A 27,910-nucleotide genomic window follows, 5' to 3' on the forward strand; every position below is an offset into this window, starting at 1 on the left:
ATAGCAGGAGTGTTCCCAGCTTTGGTAAAACAAGATGCAGAAGATAAAATGAACTGGCTCTCATTGGAACATGCCAGCTATTAGTCTAGCAATCAGGCCTAGATGTAATTCTCCATTGCACAGATTATATCAAGCATGTCTCAAATATGGTAAGCGCATACCACACAGAAATAAAGATTTTCAGAAGTTGCAAAATGACTGATTTCACAGCCGTACATGCATTTTGAGCCATTTCTTCACATGTCCGATTCTGAATGTTTTAGTTGTGTAGCAATGAAATAACTGATTTGTTGGCAGCATCTCATAGTTGGTTACATAAAAGCCACAATGGCCTTGAAACCTTGAATCTGGACAGAGGGATGAAGAATATTTTAAGCTCATGACTCAGTGACCTTAAGTTCAACAGTGACAAGAGATTCCTGCCATTTAAGAAGATAATTAAATGAACTTACACATGTAAAATGTATTTTCCGGTTGCTCAGATGTCTGTGCCCCTCATGGTCTCCTCATGACCTTTCATGATCTCACCAGAGGTGCCAGCTTTGGATGAGATTGTGGAAGTTGAACTGTGCTTGATTGTAGAATCCACGCTCCTTGGGATCAGAGCGTGCTCCTGGGTCAATGGGAGAAATTTGCAATCACTGTCTACTAAGGGTTCTGTTATTCTACTTCTTAGCATCTTGCATCCATGCCAAAAGGAAAATAATTTTTATTCTTTTTAGATTATGTTCAGTGATGTTTGTCCACTGTTTTTTGGCCTTGTGTGTATGCTATTAGAGGTAGGCTAATTTATGGTGGCATGTGATTGCTTGTTGTACTCGTTCCTGAAACTGGGGAGGGAAAATGCTAGGAACAAATCTGCAAAGTGATTTTACCTCATTTTCTCCTTGATTGCTTTACTACATTCTCTTCTTTGTTCTGGCATGCATTTCTTGGCCTCTTAATTTTCAGCATAAAATGTAAATAGTTACTCACTGATCCACATGTATATGAAAAGGTGAAGGAGGTCAGTGAAGAGTATAATGATGAGAGGGAGAGGAAAAGTGCTTTTGAAAATATGTTTCTAGTTTGATTAGATTTAGCCCTGGTTCAAACTATAAAATCTTTGCAAAATTATAATTCCTGTAATGAGGTTAGGTTATATTCCCAATCAGTTCAATCTTCTGGCCAGCACACCATTAAGCAGGCATCTTCTAGTTCATAACTGCAGGAGAGACAATACAGCAGACTTTGTGAGGAAAGCCTTATGTGACTGCGAGATTATCTGTTTTTTATAATTATCTTAATTGATCTAGTAAAATATATTTCTTTTCCTGGTAAATGTTGCCTTGATGTATCCTGGAGGCAATCAAAGCTACAACTGTATTGCTGCTGCTCTGAAAGTCACAGCTGAATATGTCAGTGGGAATCAAAGTAAAAGGTGCAATAGAAATGTTATGAATTATTATTAAGATACATGAGAAAGCTCTGCAGGGAAGAACTGGAACATCTTGGGAAATGGTCTGCAGTCAGCCAGCTGGGAATGCTGAATGTTAATAGAAATGTTGTTTTTAAAAATCACCATGACGTGAACATTTTTATCAAGTGCCTTGTGCTGGACTTGCTTATATAACTGAGATTATATTAGGTGTGATGAACAGATGTGTAGTCAAGAGGGGTTGTGCTGTGTTGGGGAAGGTGGAGTTGGCAGCGAGGCTTGCAGCTAAAACTGCTTCAGTTGGAATCCTTGTTTTCAGTGCCTTGTAACTTTGTGCTGAATCATTTAAATGAAATATTCCATTCTTGTATCACTGGCTTAATAGCTTCAGATTCCGGGAAATATTAGGACAAGATTTTTTAAATGCCTAATTGTGCCCAATGTGTTCCTCCTTGGGTTGCCTATGATGAGTTATTTTGGGTATGGGAATGAAAGCTTCAACTGATGAGTGCTACTGGTGTGGGTTCCAGTAGCATATTTGTGTCAGTTACAGGAAAGAAAAGCCCAGAACTGAGTCCCCTAGCAGGCATGAGAAGCACCTTGAGGGAGTATGGTAAGTACCATACATCAGAGAAATCAGTCTGGTATTTCCCTGGCAGTATCTTCCTCCATTAGTAGGAAGAGAAAGGGAAGTGTCACAGTTCCAGACCAAGTAAACTAAAACGTGAGGTTTTGTAATTGTGAAGTAAAGCCCCTCTGCAAAATTTCCTGGTTAGTAGGATGATAGTTAAGAAATACCAACATAAAAAATCTTTATGTGGTATCTTCTAAAAAATGACATAAGCAATTCATAAGTAGTTCAGGGACTAGAGCCCAGGATGAATATTTCACTAAATGTACTGTTGAAGATACTGGTTGCAAACATACTATATCCTTTTTTTATCCTTTAAGCAAAATATGCTTTAAGGCATTTTTCCTTTCTTCTGAAGAGCCATAGCAGGAATAGGATATAAAGCCCAGATGCTACTCTGTAGAAGTGTGCTTTTAATATTAGCTATTTTTATGACATTTTGAAGGTCAGCTGTCTAGGGAACATGATAGGGTTATGCAAGATGTTGAGAGGTCTGAGAAAGCTCTGCTGTCTTTTCTGGAGAGTTCTGGTTTCATCTGCCTTCTCGCCAAGGCAACCGTGACATGTATAAAACCTGTGTTCACACAGACTTCACACAGAATAAAGAAGCTGCATGTTTTCTTTTGCAAAATCCATTTAAAAAGTTTCTAGATAATGAAAATTTGGTACTCTTCTACTACCCTCCTGTATTTATATATTACTATCTACTTGCAAAGGGATGGCTCTCTTGAGTAGCCTGAATTGTTTCTGCTACTCACCTTGGCTGAAGAGTTGCTGCATTTTTACATTAAGCAACTGTTAATCAAGGTTGTTCTCATCCCAGTCAGATTTTTGTCCTTCCTCTCAATACTTTGCATATTGAAAGGAGGCAGTTACGCCATAAATTACATCTTTTCACAGAACCTTACACTGAAATAGAATTTGATCTTAAGGCAAAGTCACTGCTTCTTGGAATTCAGTTTCTCAACTATAATTATTTTCATTAATTTCTCTGTCACTGTCAATAGCTTTTCCTTCTTTACAAAGACGTCAGAGGCTCCCTCTTGTGGCTGCATTAATTTCATTTGGATTTTGTTGGTTTTTTTTAAAAGAAGCTGAAAAAAGCAGAGCACCTCCTAATATTGGAAGCACAAACTAAAAGAAAAAATAGTAATAATAATAATAATGATAATAATAATAGCTGTTGTACAGAAGCAGCAATGTAGATTCATAGGGGAAAGGGAATTTCTTGCAGGCAAAGCTGAAGCTGCACAATATGAGCTTTATCACATTCGTACACCATTGCTAATGAACAGGTGCTCAGATGGGAACCAGATTCCTATTTCTACTGAGTGAAAATTAGACCCATTATTCTCACTTAGAGTGGGAAAGTACTCAGATTTTTTACTTTTTTTTAATAGAATCATAATGCACAGAGGTTTTTTTGAAATAATGAGGTATGGTGTGCTCAAAAATACATCACTCAATTCCCGTTAGTAATTTGTTTTATGTTTATTTTCCTTCCAGGTCTTTCAAGCATATGTAAAATAATTCAGCAGTTGGGTTGTGCTGTTTGTTAGGAATCCACCTGGTAAATAGTGTGGCTGCAGGAAGCTGAAGCTGAAACATTTCATCTCATGGGCAAAGAGAGCGCAGTGGCTGTTGCTGCAGCTCAGCTTCCACATGCTACCTGTGCAAAGGGGATGGGACAGACACCAGCTCCAGGCGGCCTCTGCCAGCCTTAGAAGTGGCACTGATCCTCCCAGCTGCCAAAGCAAGGACTGGTTTTAAGTAGCGCCCTTCCCATTTGTACACTGGTAATTTGTGCTGTCCAGTTCATTCATTTTCTGTAGGTCATGAGCAAGTTGTGCTCCCTCCTTGTGGTGTTTTTTCTCTCCCCTTTCACTCTAAAAGCTGCCCACAAACACAGCAGCCGTAATACACAGCTAAAGCCCTTTAAATGGCCCAGTGTGTTATAAAACTGGCAAATTTTCCATAGAAGAATCTACAACAAAAAAACACAACCAAAGTACAGCGAAGTTTGTGAGTTATAACTGGATTCTTATACAGCTGTGATTCCTGTGAGGATTTCGCAGTTTTGCTGGAGTTTGTAATGGTAGATGAGATAGGTTCTGAAGTGTTTTAAGCTTTCTCCCCAAAGAGAAAATTCATTACACAATGTCATTACCAAAAATAATATAACTCTTCCTTGCCATTATAAATCACACAACAGCAATTTCCTCCCTCATTTGAGTACGTCAGGTTTCAAAAGTAAGTGTAACCGTGGGGGTTTTTGGCACCAGATTAAGTTTACGTGATTACTGATTAAATGAGTTGTAAAAAAAAAAAAAAAAAAGAAAAAAAAAAAAAAAAAAAAAAAAAAAAGCTGAACTCATTCCAATTTGGAATTCTTGTATTTTTTCCATACCAAGTACAACGCTAATAACGCTGAGAGAGCATCCCTTGCCTCCTGAGGGAAAGATGAGATGTTTCAGTGTTTCAGACAGGATTGCATATAGAAACTTTGAGAAGTAGCAGTTTACTCAATTTTTCCATGAGATACAGTTATTTTACCTCAGTCTTCACTCAGTTTCCAGATAGACTTGTGTATGTGGGGTACTCTGTGTAAAATTGTATCTATGACATAGGAAATACGCTGAGTTTTAAAATGCTCGAGGACATATATCTATACAGGTTCTCCATTAAGATAGTGAAAAATAAAAACAATACAGGGTTATCATTCCTATATCCATGCCTAGTTTCAGCAGGTTGCTGATCAGGCACAAAATGCTACATTTTATGATAGTAGATCTAAATGCTTGGAGGACAGGCCTGCTTTGTGAGTGGGAGAGAACTTTAGGTAAAGCCATGTGTGATATCTCAGTGAAGGAACCTGCAGCTACCTGTGGAGGTCACTCCTGCCTGGTGTGTGTCAATTGATATGTCTTTGGTGAGCAGCAGCAGGTGGGCTACCAAGTGGCTTGAGTCAGAAATCAGGAGCAGAGGGACTTCTTTTCATCGCAGGAGTAAGTATTTCTTAACAATAAGCCAGGTCAGATCAATGGAAGGCTCTCTATTTATAGGTACAGCAACATATTCACAGAAAATTATGATGTGAAAAGTTGGCTTTTTCCAGGAGCAAATATAGTTAAAAGATTAACATTTTCTGTCCAAGGTTAGGGCAGACTATGTCTGAGACTACCAAGTGTGGAAAGATGCTTTCTTGTCTGTGGATTTTATTGCCAAAACTCAAAGACCTCATGGAGAGCAATCCTCAAAGGGAAAGCAGGTTGGTCTGGCAAGAATGAATGAATTAAATGGAGTTTTGAGGTGGGATTTAAAATACAACTGGACTTGAAAGGGGAAAAATGGGGAAATAGGAAGGTGTCATAAAAAGCCAAATTCAAGCTTGAGAAAAAACAAAGCAGTCAAAACGATATCCTGGGGAGAATGTGGAAGAAAATTAGGACACAGAAAAAATGGAGAATAGCACATATGTTGAGGACGGATAGGCTGAGGGGCTTGATTTTCAGAAGGAAAAGAAAGGAAAACAGAAGGGAACTGGGGCTATGTTCTTACTGACCAGGGCACAGCCCCACAGGGCCTCAGCAGAGCTGGGGGGCTGGTGATGGGGTCCAGAAACAGCCTCAAAAGCAGCCAGGGGATGAACCCAGTCAGAGCAGCAGAATGTGCTGATGGGTCCAGCATTGGTCCAAGGTTCACCCAGAAGATGGGACTGGAGACAGGCACAGCTATGGCATAGCTTAGACATGGTCTGGGAGCCCAAGGCGGAGCTACCTGGAGCTCCTGGCCATGAGCAGAGGGTGTGAGTGGGGCTTCCAGGTGGGGCCAGTCAGTGCCCTCAGGGAGGGCACAACCTTTCTTTTAATACAGCTGATTTTAATACAGCTAATACCATTATTACTGGGAATAATGGCAGAGACCTTACTGGGAATAACAGAGACATGGTATTTAAGGCAGTTCTAGAAAGACAGTTTTGGCACTGGATCAAATCATGGTTGGGTGACTCCCATCAATCAGAATGGAAAGGAAGAAAAGAAAATATTTTAATAGAGGTGTTTGGAAGGCAGCACCCAGCAGAGCCACAAAAGAAAGCTAAATAAGGATAGAGGAGATACAGAAACAAAGGGGCATTATTGTCCTTAGGAGGACAGTAAGATGGGTAATGATGAAGAAAAAAGCGTCATCATACGGTGGTGGTCAGGGAACTGATGCAGGGACCATATAAATGTTCTTTTTCTACCAGCATTATCAACAACCAAGCTCAGAATTTTATTGTGAATCTGGTTCTGAGTTATTGGAGGCAAAAAATAGCTATGTATTTCATGTGTAGCAAAGACAAGTAGTCTTGCCTAATCCAGCAAGGCCTCCAAGAATTTTGTAAGAATTGGGGGTGGGGCACTGGCACAGGTTTCCCAGAGAAGCTGTGGATGCCCCATCTCTGGAAATGTTCAAGACCTGGTTGGAGGGGGCTTTAAACAACCTGCTCTAGTGGAAGGGTGTCCCTACCCACGGTACAGGGGGTGGAACTAGATTGTTTTTAAAATTTCTTCCAACGCAAACCATTTTATGAATCTATAATTTCTGCCATTCCTAAACCAGTTATCTTTGGTCTCAAACAAGGTTCAAGATAGTGTCAGATCATGTAAAATAAAAATCTTTCAAGATGGTCAGAAACTGAAAGTGGAAGTATATTTAGGCATGTTCAGCTCACTTTTAGCAATTATGTTGTATGACACGCTGGACTCAGCACTGACTGACTGGGGTTTGGCTTTCTGCCCACCACTGTCCCATTAGCCTGTGCTGCTTATGACCTCTGTTTGTTTCAATGCCCCTCATAGATGCTGGTAATCCATAAGTCTGTTTTCATTACAAGGTAATCTGCAGCCTGCTTATAGCAATTAGAAAATCATATGGAATCATTAGATTACAACTGGCATGCTGTAGTCACAACGGCTGCTGGAAGGCCATGCCTACATAATAAGCTGCTCAACTAACTCAGTTATTTGTGGTACGTTTCTAGAAAGACGATGTAAATACAAAGTGTAGATATAATAATTAGGAAGAACAAGATTGTCTAAATAACCCAACTGCTCTTGCAAGTCAGGAAGCTTGATGTGCTGCTCCTATCAAGGAGACTGCAATTCCCCAAATGCTGGAAGGCAGGCTTGGAAAACTGTGCATGGAAAGAAACGGCTGAGTCAAATGTTTTGTAAAAACCAAGTAAGATTTGAAGAGAGAGACCCTGAATTAAATCAGGCAACCTATTATGCGTGTGGCTGGAGTCTGCTGTAAAGAAGGAGCCAGACTCCAGCATTTATTTAAGTCTGCTTACTATATAATTCAGGGTAGTGAGGTAAACTAAGGATGAAGCATTAGCTTCAGCATAGAATTTTTATTCTGATCACTGGAGCCTAAAGTTATTAAAAGAACAAACTCAATTATGATATCCTAGGGGACTGGCACACATATAAATCTGGATATGCTGCCTGTTTCTCTCAAAGCATATGTATGGATCTGTGTGCTGCCTGCTCTTAATTTTAACTAGGTTTGCTGCAGCTGTTGTTCTGAAAAGAACCATCTAACACTGTGGGGAAAGAGAGGCTTCAGAAATCCTCAAATGAATATCTATTAAGAAAAATAAGTTTCAAATAAATTGCTTGTGTATATGGTTAAAACTCCTATCCTTTGAATAACAACAAAGAACTATCACTTCACTAGCTCTAGACTTTTCCTAGTTCCCAGTTAATCAACTTACAGTACCATAACAACTTAATAACAGCTTATTCTTCCTCTGTTTCTTCAAAATGATGAAAACCTATTTTCTTGAAAGGTAGGGACTTTAATGCTTTCTGAAGAACAAAAACCCATAATCTTTACATTTAACTAGCATATGTGATTTTCAGATTGGCTTTTATGAAAATACTTTAAGCATCAGGTAGCTCAGCAATACCTATTATCTGTGCACAAGAATACCCTAACTCTCAGTATTTCAACTGACTAATAATGATCTGTGTACATTATATAAATTGTACAAGACTTGATCTGACAGGCTCGACTTCAGTGTTTGTGGATATTCTCAGTTCAGTCAAAGAAAGGACAGAGACAATTTCTCCCAGGCTGAGCCTGGGAATCTTAGACAAAAAAATTCAAACAATTACTATCTCTCTTTCTGTAACCATTGTTTATAGTTATGGTTCTCCACAATGTGCTATTCATAGTCACCAATAATGTGAGATGTTTCTACTTTGAGACCAATGAGGTCTCATTTAGCAAGTGAGACTATAAAAGCTCGCAACTTCTTGCTAATAAAAGAAATTATTATTTTGCCTTCTGAGCCACCCGAAGACTGGAGTCTTTCTTTCCATCCCTGACTTAACAGTGTCAAGTGTTGTCAACACTGAGTACATTACAGAGTCTCTAGTTTTGAGAGTTGTCATCAGAAAAAAAAAAAAAAAAAAAGAAGAAAAAAAAAGTCAGGTTTTCTGATCCAAAAGGTTAGGCCATTAACCTTTGAGGAGGCTCTCACAGTGTCTTACTGGCCTCCAAAGTTGTCCTGTGAGGCACTGCCCATCTCTGTTGCCTGTGACTGAGGCTCTCTCCCTCTCTTCCCTCTTGTTCCTTCCATGTTTTATCTTTCTAGAAACCCTTCTGGGCTGCTGCTTGTGTTCCCATCTCCTCCTCTCTGACCTGCTAGTGGTATCACCATCCAAACTGTCCAAAAGTTGTCAGTCACCTTCCAGGCTATCATATTTTTGTGTGTCCCTACATCGCAGTTTTGTACCTTAGCCAAGTATCTCCTGCTGTTCCTGCTCCAGTTCCTTTGGTTTCACTTCTGTCCTCAGCTTCCTCCTCTTCTGCCTAAGTTCACTGCCATAGAACCAAAATGGAGCAACTTCCAGTATCTTCCTAAGACACTATCTGTAATATTCACAGATTAAAGAGAAAACAATAAAGAAAACCACAGGACTTGGCAATCAGAGACTTGGTTCTCTCACTTCAAAAATTTGAGATTTTAGTTTTAAGGTAGTGACATTAAAAATATTGGAGGTATGATATAAAATAAAGCATAGTTGTACTAAAAGAAAGGTCAGAATAATCTGTTACTCTTCTGAGAAAACAGCTGGTTTCCTAAGGATGAAAAATGTAGCAGATATTGTCCACCTTGACTTTTGTAAACTGCCACTAGGAAAAGTATTTGTGAAGATTTAGGTTCATGGAAGAATTGGAGAATTGATAGAAAACTGACTAGAGAGAAAACATTGAAAGGGGAAATACTGGACCAGAGGGGACTTTGTAACACCAGTGATTTTTTGGTGGTGCCACAAAAATTAAGTGTGCCAGTGGAATTTTTTTTTTTTTGCTATATTTCCTAAGGGTTGTGTGTCTAGACTAAGATTGTTTAAACTAACTCATAGTAATTAATTTTTTCCAGAGCGCTAAGAATATGGGACAATACTTAGATACAGCTTTTTGAAAAACACACCCCACCCACAACATACTTGAAATTATGGGTATATTGTTTTATTTGTCACATTTTTATTAGTAGCTTTCTATGCTGTTATTAATCCTAAGGCTGGATTCCCACATTAAGAGTATTGCAACTCTAATGAAATCCTAAGACACCTAATATATAAAATGTTACATCTGAGGATGAAAACAGAAATGGGGTTGGTTGATTTAAATCCAAGTAATGAGCTCACTTTTTCATTTAAATCAGTAAAAAGAAAATCTTGGCATAAGTGATGTATTAATATTTTATAGTCTGGATTTTTACATATTTGATTTCTTATGATGATGCTTATGGGTCACCAGCCCACAAGAACATATTGGCAAGTATCATCTTTATTACAGGGCCTTACCAGCAAAATGAATAGGAGGATGTGTTAGGTATTTGCCCATTTACTGAAGCATATAGAGAGCTTTTACTGTATTCTTGCTTTTATTATGGTAAAAGGTGGTGTTTGATTATTTTTTAAAACTAGATTGTTTAAAAAATCAGTCATCCTTGTCAAGCCATGTTTACAATTTTTTATAGATAGAAATTAGAATAAGTAAATTAAATAGAAACTGGAATAAATAAAATAGATAGAAATTAGAATTCACGGATGTTCAAGGTTCCAATAAGAAATGTGGAACTACCATTTCCAAGAAGAACCATTTTAAAGTAGTTTAAATTACTTTAAGGATAATAAATATGCACACAGATAAGCTTATTTAAGCACATTTTGTATTGTAAATTAACTTAGAAACATGAAATATTAATTGGAAATTGAAGAAGTCATTTATTTTCACATGCTTCTTTTTCACAGAATAGGAAAAAACCTCTCTGGTTTTATACCTTTTTTAATTTCTTGTGGAGTTTGCAGCTTGAATAAAATTAGTCATTAAACTGAACTAACTGAATAAAGGGAGATTCAGAAAATATTCACCCTATATTTGCAGAAAGCTGGCCAAACTTTGTCTTCAGGTTTTTAATTATTTCTACCTAATACTTGATTTGAGCTCAGCCCAGTCTAGGCCTCAGAGTACCAGTTTAATAATTTTAAATGGCTTTGTTGGAAAAATAAATATCCATTTTAAAAGTTTAGGAGCTGGGAGGAGGTTGTGGGATTTATTGTGTGGTAAATGGGCTTTTATTCACCCTGAATCATATCCCAGCATAGCCATGGTAACTTTCTGTAACAGAAATACAGAAGACATGAGCTCTGTCAGTAGAATGAACAGCAAATTTGCTTTCTGCCTTTTGTTTTTCATTTAAGTGATGGCAAGTTCAGAGGATCACAGAGCAGCTTAGGACATTTCATAATGGTTCATAAATTATGCAGTCAGACTTGTTGGATTACAAAAGCCTGGGAGTAACAAATACTTCTTGCATTATAAATGAAATGGCTTATTTACAAATATGGCATGGCTATATTAATTGTGAGAAGTTGTGATTAAAGGGATAAGCATGTGCTGCTTAAGATGTTAATTAGAAGAAACTCATTTTCCAGAAGAAACAAATGCATCTTTTTAGTTTGCTGTGGGTTTACTGAAGTGCTTTGCTGACTGTATTCTGAACCACCTTCTTCTTCCAGCAATTTTAAATGTTTTTTCCTCATGTATTAGCCTAATAGGCAATAAAAGAAGGCAATAAAAGAATCCTGCATCAAGGTTCACATCCAAAATTCAAACTGGTGATGGTTTTCATGGGTAGGAAATTCAGCTTGTTCCCTGCTGTATGACACTGGTCAGGCACCAGTTGGGGTGTGCTGTCAGTTGTGGGTGTTGAATGGTAATTGGAGTAACTAATTGGAGGCGTGACCCCTGAAAGAAAGGTGCTGTTTTTACATCTGCAGTCATTTATGCAGGGCCCAGGAACCTGCCCTGTTGGCATGCTACAGCTTGTGCTTCTTTCTCCCTGGTGGTATTCCAGGCAGAAGCAGTTCCTGTATGGCTCCTAGAAGATCCATTTTGTCCTCTGAGGACACTTTATCTTGCTTGTGGCTCCTCACGTTCCATCCTCTGTACCCTCTCTGGAGGGAGCAGCAATTATTGGCCTCTCTAGGGAGATGTCAGTTTGTTTTGACACAAAAATGCCCAGGTGAAATAAATGGGCAGGAGATCTTTCTCCTTTTTTAATGCCTTTATTAAAGAGATTCAGCTCAGGTGGGGAGAAATCGACGGGTCACGCCCATGCCGCCGCTGTCCCCAAGAGTGGCACGGAGGAGGAGGGTGATGCAGCTCTGTCCGCTGGTCTGCAGGCAGAGCTGGGGACTGCATCTTCACGGGAGATTAGCAGATTCCTGTTTTTCAGTCCAACACTTCAGGTCCCCTCCTTAGTGAACATCCTTTGAGGTCAGGGTGAGAAGCAAAAAGGATCCAAGCAGGCACTGGACTACGTGCCCATCCTTAGACATCACCTAGGTCCCCTAATTCTACGTTGGCTCGTTGTTTTTAGGGGTTTTCCTGGAAAACTGGAAGCTTTGGAGCAATGCATTTCTCATCTGCATGTGAGGTCTCAGGCCACTCCCATTCTCCTGGTGCTGCAGTGTCCAGGTGTTGCTCCTGGGCAAGCATCAGGAGGACAATGGCTAAATCACCAACCATTAACAGGCAATTGAAGAAGAACTCTTAACAATGAAGCTAACTTAACAGCAACCGGTCCAACCGGTTTTAACTCTGCAACCTTAAACAAAAATACTTTTTATTCATAACACAGGGGCTTGTCATACCTGAATAGGGATTTTAAGGTTGAGCTGATCATTGCCCTTAGGAGCATTTCTGAGTGACTGCCCCTTTCCAAGGGCCCATTGAGAAGAGGAGAAAGAAAGGTGGTGGGCCTGGTGGTGGGCAAGGTTTGGGATCACAGTGGTCTTCTAGGAGACAGCAAGGGCAGGTTGGGGGTTGCCTGACAGTGGGTTGTGGTGAAGGAGGATGGAGAACACAGGTGGGAGGCCGTGGTTGTGGGAAAAGATGAAAAATCAGAAGAATGAGGAACTGCAAATGAGTCAACCTTTCTGCCTTTTGAATGACCAATTGCCTCTCTTGGAGTCTGCTCCCCTTCATGCAGGGCTTGCGTGTTCATTTTTTTACTGCAGATGGGTCCATTTGGTGCTCATGAACTGCATTACACGCTGATTTTCTTTTTTCTGCTATGATGCTCTTGTATTATAAGAAGGATGAAGTAGCTTAATGGTGTTCTTGATTTGATAGCTCAACTCCTGACTTAAGCAAAATACCTGCCCTTGGAGGTCTTTTTTGCTGTTCTGTTTCTCCTACAAAGTAATTTGAGCTTCTCTGTTTCTTCCAGTGGCTTGTTAGGCTGCCCTGGGTAAGGCTTAGCCCACTGAGGAGGGATATGCAGCTGTGCTGGCTGCTTGGGAGCATGTTCTGCAAGAATAGCAAGGGAGGCTGTGATTTACATCCTAAACAGAGCAGGGCTTTACAAAGCTGCTGAAATCTCAGGGAAGCTTAAGCATTACTGACACTTCAGGGATTAAGGAGTTTAGATTTTAGCAGGCATTTCACTAATGAAATCATAGCTTTATAAGTAAATTTCACTTCCAAGTCTAGATGCTAATCGAAGCACATCCTTCCTTTTCTTGTTCCTAGGGTACATGGATAGTTCAATTAACATCAGCAATATCAAGGAAGCATAAATGGCCAGAGGCACACAGTGCTGTGACTGCATGGCTTTCACAGAAATGGGGCAGAAGCTCCTGAAGGGATGAAAATGGCTTTTCCTTTGTACAAGACAAGGAAGCCCTTGGCATGCTTGCACTTGTGGCCCTTTTGTTTTAGTCCCAGAATGGCTTTTTACTGAGAGCTGGCCTAAGATAACCTGCTCCTGCAGTGTTTACAGACTCTTTCTAAAATGTGTGTGCAGGCAGTCTGGTCCTGCCACAGTCTGTGAAGCCTCTGCCTCCCCCTGCTTCTGGTTGAGAGAGATTTAGTGAACCCAGATGTAGGTGTTGATGTACAAGAAGCCCATTCTCCATCCTGCTGAAGACAAACACTGAAAATACTCTCTATCTTGAATATTATTGCACATTATGTGCCACTTTTCATTCACTGGATGTATGCAACAAAATGAAATGACAGTGATGCCTCTGTTTAAGAACAAGTGCAGCCAGTTCTGAGCTCACATGCATCATCAGTATGTCAGTGAAATGTTTTATAGCAGCTTTAGAGGCAAAGAAGTTAATAAAATCTAGATTAGAAATCACCTTGCCAGCACCATGAAGTTACAAGGAGCTGTAAGATACAGAGGTGAGAGAAGAGGGAAACAAAGAAAGAAAAAAACGCATGAAACTGAGAAAAAGAAACAAAGAAAAATAGATATGTGGTATGAACTGAGGGGTTCTTCCTCCTGCCTTTTTTTAGGCAGGTCTGAGGCTCAGTCGTGGCTGTCATGATTTCTTGTCATCACACATGTAGTGTTCCCCTGGATTCCAACATTTCAGGCTTTTCACTGGGGATGAGATGAATCCTTTTATGTTTGAGGATGTACAATGCAGATGTCTAGGAGCAATCTGATCAAGTTATTTACAGTGGTTCATTTTATACCCCAGGGAGGGCATTGCTTATTTTTCAGTCTTCTCATTAACTTTACATTATTTTACCTGACTGACAATACCAAGAAATTTAGGTAAAGTAAGCATCCATATAATCTGCTTGAGGGTTATCCAAATCAAGAGCATTGCTATTTTCTGGTTGGTCAAAGAGTAGAAATGTAGTAAATTGGTAAATACCAAACCCAAAATATATTCTGTATCAACTACATGCTTTTTTGATGATGATGACCTTATGTGCTCATTAACCAAAGAAGACATTAATGTCCATGATATTTTACACAATATCCCTTAAAGGTGCTGTGGTATAGAAAGTCTTCAACTTGGACCAAATATTAACCTATTCCGATTACTGAAATAGTCAGTTCCAGCAGTAATTGTGTAGTCTTTACTTTAGGGATTTAAAGCCATGCAATAGCATCCCATAAAGTTGCTGCTAATGGTGTAGTATTGATTATGATGGCTGCTGCCCTTACTAAATTTTTACTATGTAGGCAACATGAAAGTTTTCTACTTTATTTAACAAGTGTGTTGTATAATTTTTACTGGTAGCTGGTAATGATGATTTCCCCTTTCCTTCTTTTAACCATGAGAAAGTCCAGTAATCTTCTTTTCCCCAAAGACTCATTGAAGGGTTTGTCAAGAAACAGAATCCATTGTAGTTCTAAGTTGCTTTCTATCTTATTTGATAAACCTATTTTCTGAAGGATAGCAGTTTTTTATTATAGCCAAAAGATTGGCTTTCTCTTCCAAAGACTTATATGATGGCTCTGGCTGAGAAGATTTTTGGCTTTTTTCATCAGGTTCTAAAGGGACTGGAGCATAAGATGTCTATAGCATCTCATCTATAATGTAGAATTACTCCTACCATTAGAAAGTTACTGTGTCACAACTTGGAGTAGCTGCTCTTAAATGCATAGTTTTGAAAAAGAAAAGAAAACAAAGATTGTGAGAAAAAAAATTACCAAGCTGTATCTCATTGAAGACATGTATTTAAAAATTTTTGATAGGGTGGAGGTTAACTAGATGAGATTATATGGAAAGGATTATTATGTAAAGGGTCGAATTCTGCTATTATTAAGAAGAACTGGAAGATGACAATTCTGAGGTATGTTTGAGCATTATTGTTCTTGAATATTGTACCAGAAAGTTTATACTTAAATTGGAAAAGGCTGATGGACTTAGCTGTCTGCTAAATAAGCTGTTGAAACTTCACCACAGCTCTTGTGCAAGAGAGAAGCAGCTCTGGTGAAAATCAGAGCAGTTCCTGGCTTCTCTGGATGGTGGCAGTTGCTCCTTTAGAACATCTGCAGTGCCTGTTGTGCACTGGGAGATCCTCAGCACAGGGGCAGCCTCCCCACACCTTCCTCATACGTGTCCTTCCTCCTTCCCAGACCCAGCACAGCCCTGGCTTCTCTGCTTTGTGCCTGGATCATCTACACTTTCATAAAGGTGCATTCCACTGTTTCCAGCAGGACTTTGGGCACTGTCTACTGTTGCTATCTATGAAGCTAAGATGGGGTTAGGGTTTTGTTTGCTTTGCCTTTATGGCTTTACCATGAGATACTACCTTATTGTGTGTGCCATCCGCCTAACTGGCTCTTCCCTGAGGCTTTTTCCTTCTTCCTTGCTTCAGGAACAAGCTAGGAAGTAGTGATCCTGTGCTGAGTCCATGTGTCATCTCTTATGCAGTAACTGAATAACAGCTGGCTACTGGCTCTGTAGAAACCAGAGGGTGCATAATTCAATTTTCCCATTCATGTTCCAGTTTCTACTTGGGAATTCCCCTTGGGGATAGATTTGTCTGCTTGCTAACTGCACTCAAGAAAAAGAACCTGAGAGACCAACACACTGCAAAAAGATCCCAAGGAGGAACGGAAATCTTTCGTTGTGAAGGGTCACCAGAAAAGTCGCAGTAGGGTCACAGAATTGGCCTGCTCCAGGGAAAAACACATCCTTGCCTTCCATGTCCGGTTTGTGCTGACAAGCACAAAATCTCTAACTTTGCATATTTGACTTTATGAAAACTGAGAAATTACTTGGCTCATTTTTTTTCTACGCAAATTGTGTGTGGCCTCAGCACTTTTCCTTTGTTGTTGCAGAGGCAAAGTAGTAGGCAGCAGTGTACTCTTCCCTGATGCAGCTAGTGAGAAAGGACACATATCTCAAGGTGCGTTACAGTATTCCTCGCCTGACTGCAAATTCTGAGATTACTGAAGTAACAAAATTGATTTAAATGTCATGTTATCCCTTGGTTTAATGGGAAATAATTAAGATCTTTGCTGACATTATTAAAGGACATGGGCTTGCTGTCTGGAGCATAAGAAGCTTCTTTTTAATCTCCAGTAAAAATGGACAGCCTTTCTCTGTTAATAAGTGCTGCCTACAGTGTGTAATCCCATTATCATGATGACTGTGCTTCTCCTTGTTCATCCCATTGGCAAATGACAGAGAGTCTGAGGTGATTTGCACTGGAGGACTTGAGCTGTGGCAGATGAGCAGGCATGGATGGAATTTAGGGATGTGTTTGACTTGGTCACTGCACTGATGCTTCAGTTCCCAGGATGAACTGCACCGGATGGAGGAGTGAAGCTGCACAGGAGCAGCTGCTCTGCTGCTCTTGTGATGTTTCCGCCAGGAGAGAGGATGCTGGGGAAGTGGAGAGGGAGATCCATGGGTGTTGGAGCACTGCAGAGGGGCACAGGGTGGCTGTTGGTCATGGAATTCAGGCTGGGTTCTGTCCATCACGTCACCTCCTGAGAATTATAGCCTGGTTGGGGAGTTTGGCACAGGACCTGGAAATCAGGAATGTGCATTCCACCCTGGTGACTCCACAGTGTGTCCTGCCTCTGGTCACAGGAGCAGGTAATGGGACATAGGACACAAGTGGCTTGGTGTAGGCCTCCTACTTCTCCACTAGCAGCTGTCAGCCAGGGGACTGAGCAGAGACATTCAGTGCTCAAATGCAAGAGCCCTTCATCACCTTCAGTCCTCTCCATTTGGCTGCCACAGTGTCACAATGAGCCCTTGGCAGAGGGAATGATTTAGCCTTGGGAAATGGAGATTTATTTCAAAAAGTCCTTTACTGTAATATCTGCCTTCTCTCTGACTGCCCCATGGAGGCATCTCTTCATGCAGGAAGTAGCTGAGACTCTCCGATACTATTCTTTTAAAATCAAAACATTAAAACTACCATGCAATGATTTTCACATTTTCCAGGCATCCCTCCTGCTGGCATTAATTGCCCCCCTGCTGTTCTTATTCCAAAGCTATTTGCTCTTTCTGTATGCAGCCCTTGTTCACTGCTGCACTAAACCTTTGCTGCTTTGCAGTAAAAAAAGCTTCCACTTATGCAAATGGCATTGAAATGAGTTTGATAAAGTGATAAACAGTCACATTTATTGATTGCAACTGTTGGGGTTTAGTTTGTTATTTTACAGTTAATTTTGTAGAGGACTTTACAAATTCCCTTCTGGTGTCAGTGAAGTCATACAGCACTCTCATAACAGTGTTTGGAAAGTGTGGTAGGACCACCAAGCCAAAGAGATAAGGGGGTTACATTCATCCAATGCCACAGTGTCTCTTTCCCCTGTGGCAAATCTCCCTCCCATCTTGAAATCTCCCTGTACTTAGCAATTCTCCTATTTCAATTACTCTGTCTTTGGATGGCAGTTAAGTTTCATGCTCTTTTATTTCCTCTTCCTCTCTGCTTCTGACACATTATTGTTCTTACCAGTGGCTGCACGAGGCCTCCAAACTCCTACAGTCCCCAGAAGTAATTACAGACACATTACTGAGTAATCCCCACTGGTAGGCTGGGTCAAGTGCTTTATTTTTACCAAGGGCAGCTACCGAGGAGTGTGATTGACTTTTGCTTCCCCAGTAGCTGCATGAAAAGACAGGAGTACTTCTGTCGCCTGAGCATTTCAGCTGGGGGTGGGTCCTCGCCCAACCCTGGAGTAGCTGGCACCCAAGCAGGGTTGCTAGTGATCAATATGGAAGGTACAAGGTCCTCGTGAAGATAATGGATACAGACAGAAAAAAACATGAAGAGTAAATGAGCACAATTGGATTGTATCTTTGTCTGATGCAGGATTTGATGACCTGCAAGCGTGTGCTGATCCTGGGGCTCCTGAACATGGCTACAAGACACCCAGCGCGGGTGTTTTCTTTGAAAGCGTGGTGGTCCGCTTCCATTGCCAAGAAGGATACAGGCTCAATGGTTCTTCCAAAAAAATTTGTGTGAGACACTTCAATGGCTCCCTGAGCTGGAAACCCAGTGATAAACCTGTGTGCCTACAAGAAGGTAAGTCAGTTTTCTTCAAGCTGTTCACCACGTCAGTTCTTCTCACTTGTCCATGTACCATGTCTGTGTGTCTCTGGACAAAACAAAATGCTGGAGTCCATTTCACTGTGTCTTATTGGATACATACTTTAATTTTCCATCCATAATCCTCCTTTGTCAGTTAAATTTGTACCAGGAGAAGCTGTGTGTGTTGAAAGGAACATAAAGAAATGTGAAAACAGGATTTAACCTCCGCTTTTAACTAGCTACAAATTGATGCAGAGAGGAAAAACAACCTCCATTGTAAGTTAACTGTAACTATTTATTAAAGCTGCCCACTTAATATTCCTTTCTCCAATATTTTACTAGGAAAATACAATCAATTTCCAGTGCTACTGCTCCTGCTAATCAGGCATTTTAAACAATAGTATTTGGTGATGTATGCATGAGTCAAGTAGCAAAATTGAATACACAGAGCCTGCAAAAGATTAAAGCCAGGGTAGAAGTTTACTCTGAGATAATTCAGACTATTATGGCATAAACCAATTTATTTTTATTATATATTTGAAACTGTATTTGGTTTTAAATACTTAGGATGTTACATTGCTTTCTTCTTTTTGGTCTTAGAGGCAGGATTGATTTGAATTTCATAACTGTAAATTTTGGCCAAAGTACACCCAAGCAGCACAAATTTTTTATTTCACCAAGTATGTTAAAGATATAACCTGTCCTTGTTGATTTATTTTTGGTCAACAGAACTATTAAAGTCAACAGACATGAGAAGTTTTGATTAAATAAAGTGTTTACATTTTAGTGTTGTGACTTCTCCACTGAAGACATTAGCCATTCCCTCATTTCTTCATTGTCTTCATGGTGGAGCAAGATAAATTCTACTTCAGGTTACCTTTCACCATTTAAAATCAAATAAATACATGGACTTTATTCAGAGGTAGTTGAAGACATCTGTGGCTCACAAACACACTTACTGCATAGGATCATGCATCACTTAGTCTTTATAAAAACTGCAGGTACTTGTTTGTGATCCTAGGGGGGTAGGTGTAAGAATCCTGTGCCAGGATAGGGATGTGACATGACAGGGATAAGCAGGGCCTGGGAAGACCACGCTCAGGAGGTGCATGTGAAGGGAACAACCCTAAACAGTACCCAGTGTGAAAGTGGTGCATGAGATATTGGAGAGAGTAGCCAGGGGCAGCTGGTAAGGAGTGCATATGCTGTAGAGCTGTTGTTGGGATTTCAGGCAGCTGGGCTGTTGGCAGGAGAAATTTTGGTTAAATATGTTCTCCTGGACAAGTATGAGGCCATGGGCTACAGAGTCATGAGGGACACAGTGAGCTGTCCCATCAGGTGACAGCTATGTCTAGAAATAAAGGAAAAGGGGTGCCAACAGCACCTCATCATATGGCCCCATGGGTCAGCTTCAAAGAAATAACCTGATGCCTTTAAAAATAACTATGTATGGAAATCGTGCCCTCTTCTGTGACAGCCACTTTTCATAAATTACCTTGTCTCTCATCTCATGGTTATTTATGAAAAAATACATAGAGAGTGACAGCAGCCTGTGTCTAAATTGCCTATTGGAACTACCAAAAAAGCTTTAATGCTTGGAAATTCTGTTTCCTTAAGCACAGCAGGGAGCTAGGAATGTTGATGTGCATCTTTGAAATGTTGCCTGTATCATCCACTGCAGTTTTTAAAATAAGCATTAATGTGTTTTGTTAAATATTCAAACCTCTTCCCTCAAGCCCAGTGGAAATCTGTGGAAGAAGTTTCTGATCACAATGCCATCAGCAACAAAACTGCCACTAATGTGATCAACACTCAGGCCAGGTGTTTTTAAAAAGGAATGAAATTGGAAGATGAGAATGTGATAGATGATGTGACAACAGTTGCTTTGGAGATAATAATTACTTTCCAGCATAGAACGCTTAAAAAGGATTGCTAGCCAATGCTCTGATCAAGCAAAGCACTTAAGCTGGAGCATAACTGTAATTATGTGATTAGTGTTGTTAAAGTTCTATGCTCAAAATTAGGCAGATGCAAAAGTGCTTCTTATTACTTGGACCAAAGAGTAGGACCCTGATTTAGGATTTAGTGAATCAAGTGCTTAACACTGATTAACATTATAATAGTACCTCAGGTATTAGATTACAGCATTAATTCTTCTTTTCAATGCACAATAGCAGCACTGATTCAGAAGAAATACTAAGCAAAGGCTCAGTGGCAGTCCATGAGGCCTAGGCATTGGCTTAAGTGATTTTTAGAAGGATCCTTTTGCACACTGAGAGTAGAATATTGAGAGAGGGCCATGGTAGGCAGGCAGACAGTGTAGGAACGTGGCACATCTGGAGATGAGTTAAGAGAATTACAACAGGGTTTGTGATTCTCAGCTGTCTAATGACATACATAAAAGTCTTCATTGCAGAAATTCTGTAATGATACATAGAAAGAAATTTGAAATTTCTAGCAACTGCTGGAGAAAGGAGAAGTTGATGTTTTCCCATTCATCATTACCTATCACAAGGTGAAATAAACTTTATGCTGCATTTACCATTTACGGTGGGGGCTGGCTGCTCTGTGGGCTATGGTATGCTCTACATGCCTCTCATCCCAGCATATATAAATGTCAGGCAGTGTCAGCTGAGCTTGAACAGTGAAAACAATCTGTACTTTGGAATTCATGTACTCTCAGGACTTTGGATTCGGAGAAGGATAATTTTATGTCTATATGTTATGTACGTTTAATTGTTATGTGTTTACTAGCACAGTTTCTAATCACAAATCGATGCTATTTACCAAAGGAAGCAAAGCAACCTGTTTCAGAATGTAATTGATTTTAGATCTAATATGTTTGCCTGGAGCTCTTCACCCAATCTATTTGATTTTATAGGCCTGTCATCTCTTGTTAAGAGGCGGGAGATTTTAAGTGTCAGGACGAAAATGAAATTGCATGACTTGGTGCCCAATAAGTGCCCTGTCAAAAATCTGTATGTCAAAAATCTTTTGTTCTTATGTTGGTCTACAGCATGGTGTGACTGTATCTTTCATCAGCTCTAATATGGTTATGCACATAAATACCAAACCTCTGAGGTAGGAATTTTGTATTTACTGTTTAAGAGCAGTATGTCATGTTGTTCACACTTTAATCTCCCACTGTGATAATGTGGCTGCTGAGGCTGTTGGCCTACTTGGAACAAATGCTAACTCTTTCCTATGAGATTGAATCTAAATTTACAGTCTGCATGGAGATGGCATCGAAGTGAAGAGCTGTGCCCTGCTCTCCCTGTGCTCCTCAGTCAGGCAAGCTTGGAGATGTTCTCAGTGCCTCATTCTCCTAATCACAAGGATGATAAACCTGCAGTGAAAGTAGTGCACTAGTACATGGTTTGGCTACAGCTTTCCTGCAGGACATTTAGCCCTCCATTTGCTTTGTCTTTGACCAATTTTTCATGATATTCTTTTCATCCTTCCTCCCTGTTTCTCTCTGTTCCAGCCTGCCAGTGGTGTGACTCAATGTAGTCAAGGCTAATTGAGAGAGAGACTTGTCCACACAGGAGCACCAGACCTCTGCATTCGAATTTACATACAGATAGCAAACAAAACAGTGCCAGAGCAGGGACTAGGACGCAGTTCTTCAATTGTACACACTCTTACAGTGTTGTAAAGGTCCTTGACATAGTTTGGGCCAATATCCACAGGGCAGTATTCCCAAGTAAATATTCCAGCACCTTCCTGGATTAGCATGGACATGGGATAATTTTTAGATGATAAGGGCTCACCTGCAATAGATACAAGCCTTCCCAGGCCAGCTGGTACCCATGGATGCTGTAGCTATCTCCATGGTCTCTAGGTCATGCCTTCCTTCTAAGTTGCTCTTGTGGTCCAAATGCTTTTGGGAGGAGATAGGGTGATCTTCCTTCCCCATGGGTAGAAAGAACAGTTCTGAGAGGTTCTGCATGGTTTGCACCTGAGCAAAACACTAACTGTATTTTTTAACCAATTTTATTATTCAGACCAATCTTCTGTGAGGGAGACGCACTTGGTTTGCTAAAGCCAAGAGTTGCTAATGTACAAATCTTCATGAAAGTTAGGGCAATGTGAGCCCTTGTGCCTATCAGGCTGTTGAGCCTGTTGGCTCTACCCCACCTGTTTCTGCCCTTGCAAGATAAGAAATGTGTTCTTTTGGCTGGCCCATTTTAATATGCACACAGTAGATATAAGCAGATCATGTAAAACTGCCAGAAAGGAGTGTAAGTCATAGCCTTTGTTGCTCGATGCTTTCCCTTATTCCCATAAATGGTTTAGCAGCTTCCATGGATTTGCTGAGAAGGACTTAGAATAAAGTGGTTTATTTTCTAGGACAGGACATTTTAAAATTCAGTCACTTCCTTCTAGCTTTTCCAAGCAGAATTGGTGCTAGCTAATCCAGTTTTTTGTGGAGAGGTGGCTAATGCAGTTTATGCCTCAGTGCTAAATATGAATTCAGCTAGTGGGAAGGCATTTGCTTGCAAGGCATCAGGAAAAAGAGCTGTAATATTGTGGTCCATTGGTCTGGTGTTTAGCTGGGGCTTGTAATAAGCCTGTTATCAGAGTCAGCCAGGATGTGGCAGGTGGAGGATGGTGCAGTGAGCAACTTATCGCCATTCTCTGCCAACATGTACCCGATTAAAATGATCCCATCTACAGCTGTTCCTTGGAATAATAGGGATGGAGTTGCTGTGATAGATCATTGTTACAGAATCAATTTCCCCCACTTTGAAAGGGAAATCTCATGTTTTACTGTGCTGTGTGTACACACACCACCTTTATTTGTATAGCAACAGAAAGACATGGTAGAAAGCGAGGGAGATGTTCACTGACGTTATCTTCTGGCATCCATCTCCAGTCTTCTGCTGCATGGCTGCCAAGCTGCATCTATCTCATCCCATCCTCATGGGGTGCCTGGGACAGCCTCTTTATGACAGCATTTATGGCTTAGTAGTAGAGGGCATTTCTTCTGAGGCATCCTCTGCTGTCTTCTCTGCTGATTAGCTTTATAGAGAGAGAGAAAACTGTTCCATCTTTGAAAGTCATGTCTGCACCATCGCCGGTGTATTTTACAACCTCCAGTTAGGGCATGGATCCTCCCAGACTTCTGCGTTTATAAATAAATAAATAAATTCCAAGAAAACTTCTTGCTGCAGTTTCTCAGCCTGCCTAGCAGGCTGCCAGCCCTTCCTGCTACCAGCAGCAGGAGGCACCTACAGCAGCTGCCAAGAAGCTAAAAAGTAATAAGAGAAATGGAAGAATTTTTAACTAATAATGTGCTAGGCCTTATATAAAAAAATTAGCTAAATAAAATGTTTTTTAGAAACATCCCTGTGATGAGAAGGTACAAAGTATGTTTTAACTGGGGAAGGAACACTGTCCCCCTTCAGGTTAGTAAAATTTAGTGATGGAGTCTCAGTTTGCCTAACTAAATAAAAACATTACAAAATACATTTGCTCTTAGTAGTTTGTGAGTGCTGTACTAAATGACAGTTTATCTTCCTTCTACTTGTGCTTCGAAACAAACAAGCTGTCACTATCACTTTGCTTAGTGCATACTGACAATTAATTGCTAAATACAAATTTAGCTTTGCCTCTTCCTCTTTAACAAGAATTACCCATGAAAATGGCAGATACTTTTGCTTCTATGCAAGTCTCAAGGGATCTTTTTTTCTTAATAAATACAGTATTCCTAAATGAATAAAATTGTCTCTCATGGTAGAGGTGTTGGGGGAATAAAACATAATAACACAGGCTTATAATATTTTTTCTGTCTTTCTTATGTTTGAAATATTTCTTAGATTTTGATGCCTGGAAACTTTTATTATCATGTCTGTCATGGATTGACTGCTGGCAGATAAACAAAATTTTTCTCCCAATATCTGTTTCATCTCATTTCATCTCACTTTGCCTTTGTGAGGAGGATGAACTTTGAGTCACTCAGATTATTCCCTCAGACCCTCTTGGCTTTTTTTCTCAATTATTCAGTATTACTAGGGGATTTTCCCCCTGCTTTCCCTTTCCACTTTGTACACCTTTCAGTGTTCTGAGTTTCATTCTGTATTTTGATGTCTTTGGCACTGATATCTAGAGTGAGATCTGTGACTGTCTGATGCATGTGTCACAGACAGGCACTAGGGCCCATCCCTGTATATCACTTCAGGTTTGCAGTCCGTTCTTGAGAATCTTCTACAAGCACTCAAGATGCTGCTCAGAGTGCGAGATGCTAAAAATCATGCCCTCTAAAGGCATATGAATGCAGGCACACAAAACTATCTGGTTTAAAACATAATCATGCAAATTAAAGTGAAGGCATTCTCATAATAAACTCTGTGGCCTGGAGCTGTATAAACCCTTGTAAATGTACCTGATTTTCATCTGTCTCTCTGCTAAAACTGCAGCTTTTCTGTGGTCCTCATGCCATATCTGTATTTTATCTTTTCTTTCATCCTGTCCTTAGTGCTGTCAGAGTCTGCCTTTGCATGGAACCTTGGGATAGTCAGACTTTGGGGTATAATTGCACACATGATGAATGGAGGGCCAAAATGGACCACAGCCTTCCTAAAGGCTCCTAATTTTGTTGATTTTAAAGAGGCTGGGGGAACAATCCATTATTGTAGCACATCAGCTTCTTCTACCATGCTATAGAATTGGTAAAATGGTGGTTTTACTAGGGAAAAGGCACTTTTATTGAAATGTATGTATTTTCCAAACAGTTTAAGCAGAGCGCTTAGATTGAATGCTTACTTCTGTTTAAGAGCTTGTTTACTGAACAGCTAGCTGTGTTTTTTTAATTAAGTTACTATTTCTTTTTCTCATGAAGTCACAGATTGCCTTGTTCCACATGTTGAAGATGCAGAGGTTCATAACAAGACATACAGGACTGGCAATAAGTTAATAATCAGCTGTCATGAAGGATTCCAGATCCGTTACCCTGACTTAGACAACATGGTTTCCATATGCCAAGACGATGGAACATGGGATAATCTACCCATATGTCAAGGTTTAGTACTCCAGCACGTCCTGTTTTATAGCTCATGCATCTTGTGATAGTTTGCCAATATTTTTTCCTACAGTTGTAAGAATGTAAGTGATCTGATAAGCTCCACAGTGCAGTGTTTGAGTAGTGCTGCTGCTAAGATTTCTTTGATTTGCTCACTGCAGGAAAGATGTTGCTTCCTGAACATTCCCGTGCTTATAATACTACTTTAAATACTGCTCTTTTTGTTTGCAAAGCTCAGATCTGACACAGATTCACTGCATCAAAAAGTAAAAAACAATCAAGGTAATTAGTCAGAAGTTCTGATGGGCATCTTGCATTTTTTCACCAGTTAATTTGTGGAAATATTTAAGCGTCTAACTGCACTTTATCTTCCTTTACCTTGTGTAGAAGGCAAGGGTAGAGGAGAGAAACTGGAATCTGTTCTTCTGTCGGAGTTTTCAGCAGAGCTGTTGATTAGATTCACAGTCCATTAAACCTTTACATATTGACTGAAAATTCAGGGTGTGCACAGGTATGATTTTGGCCAGAAAAGCCATTCTAGTTCTAGCTGTAGAACTAGAAATATCAACAGCATGGGATCCCAGCTCAGCTTAGACTGTGAGAAATGACTGGGTGTAAGCCAGCTTTAGTGACTGGAAATTCAATAACCCTGGGCTCCCTTTCTCTTCACATTTCTAATAAGCACATCTGAGTACCACTGACTCTGTTTTAACCAAGCCACATCTTGGTAACAAGCTTGGCCCATTGAACAGCAGCAAGAGATTCTAACTGAGGAGCAGACTGGGTTAGTCCCAACTTTCTTCAAAGCCATCTGTCCCCTTGTAGAGTTAACAGTTCTCTGTAGGCACTTAATTACACTGTCACACCAATTTGCAGAGTCAGGGCAGGCAGGCAGGGGAGCTGAGACACTTCTCGGGAGCAGTAGCACATCAGACTGTCCCCCAAGATCCTGCCCTCCACTGGGGCAGAAACTTAGACATATTATCAGGCTAGCTCAGCATTTTAGATGCACACATTGTATCTGAACAGGCCTAACAGCAAAGGGGAGGTTTTGCAAAACCATAGCAAAGCAGGTGCCAGTTTTGGGGCGTCTTATCAGCGATGGCATCATGTGTGGCAGTATGAAGTGTACAGCCCCTTTCTGTGGGGGTGCGCTTCACATCTAATTTAGGTAGATTAAAACTTTTGCAGTAGGAGGAGATGAATGCTTAAAAGATTGATCTTCAGATGCTGTATTTGCCAAAGATCCAGAGGCAAACTTTTTGACAGGCAGTATTTACTAAGTTAGCTGCAGTACCCCAAATATCCCTTGGCTTGTTACTTCTGTTGCTGTGTTTATACTGTGAAACACAATCAATTACTCCTACTCAATAGTCAATATTAACTGCTTTTCAAAATAAAAGCAGTGCTAATAAAAGTTAAGAAATAATTGCACAAGACCCAGGTGTTGTGATTACTGGGTAGGCAGAGAACAGGCAGTTCATATTCAAGACCCTGCCATATTTGCCAAATTCCATAAAGTTACTGCAGAATTTCAGAATTTTCTTTTTGACATGTCACGCACTGGTAAGATCAAAGTCAGTTGTCTACTTACTTTAGGTAGGCTGTCAGTTACATTTCTATGGCCCTTTCATTACAGAAGGCAGGGGAGTCTTATGACACTAAGATGCCTTTTTTTCCTGCCAGAGCAGTGGGGAAGGATTGTGGAGTATATAAGAATCTAACCTCTATTTTTGCCATGAGATAATAATATTAATTACTGGTCTGGAAAGATGTTACTTAGCAAAAAAAATGTCAAAATGAAGTTTTTCAAGCAGTGTTTGGAGACCTAGGAATTTTCACAAATGCTTGGCTGTCATACAAATTCAAATAAATCTCTCTCCTGCATGACCAGGAACATAATGAGCATTAAAATTCTGAGCCAGCAGGACCAAATTTTCCCTGATACAGTTCAGAGAAGAGTAAGCTTGGTCTTGCTTGGGCAGCCTGTGCTCTTTCTGTCCCACTGGAGGCTGCTTATGACATCCTGCTCGATGGGCTGCTCAGTTTGCAGGAATTAGTGTGGTGTGTGTGGGGCATTCTTGATCAGGGTAGAAGCAGCAGCCAGCAGATAGGATGCTTGAAGCTTTATTTGAGAGGGATATAACCAGCTGCTTCAACTGCTATTGAAATCGTTGCTCTGGTGGTACAGCATGCTGCAAAAAGCTTTCAAGCTTTTTATTTATTTTCTTTTGGGTTTGTTCCTCTCCCTCAAAAGACCATTGCAAGGAAATGGCTGCTTGAAATGCTGCTGCCGATTTTTGTTTTAAATGCCAGTGCCTTACAAGAAGGTCTCAGACTGATTTTTGTTTCCTCCTCTAGCTTAAAATTATGGGAGTCCTATGAACATCCTTCACAAATTCCTAGTAGTAGCGAGACTCATTTATGGACTGCCATAATGCAGCTTCCATTAGTCACATAATTCTAAGACATT

General features: G+C 40.3%; 1 protein-coding gene across 1 annotated transcript in view; it reads left to right on the forward strand.

Annotated features, from left to right (window-relative positions):
• The window catches only part of SUSD4 (sushi domain containing 4), a 70,085-nt gene that overhangs the window by 22,890 nt on the left and 19,285 nt on the right, over positions 1-27,910 (forward strand). The window contains exons 3-4 of the mRNA XM_041405592.1: positions 18,198-18,410; positions 25,258-25,437. Of these exons, the coding sequence (XP_041261526.1) occupies positions 18,198-18,410; positions 25,258-25,437 (393 nt within the window). The remainder of the gene's footprint in view (positions 1-18,197; positions 18,411-25,257; positions 25,438-27,910) is intronic.

The sequence above is a fragment of the Onychostruthus taczanowskii genome, unplaced genomic scaffold, assembly GCF_017590055.1.
Source record: "Onychostruthus taczanowskii isolate IOZ18803 unplaced genomic scaffold, ASM1759005v1 scaffold236, whole genome shotgun sequence".
NCBI lineage: Eukaryota > Metazoa > Chordata > Aves > Passeriformes > Passeridae > Onychostruthus > Onychostruthus taczanowskii.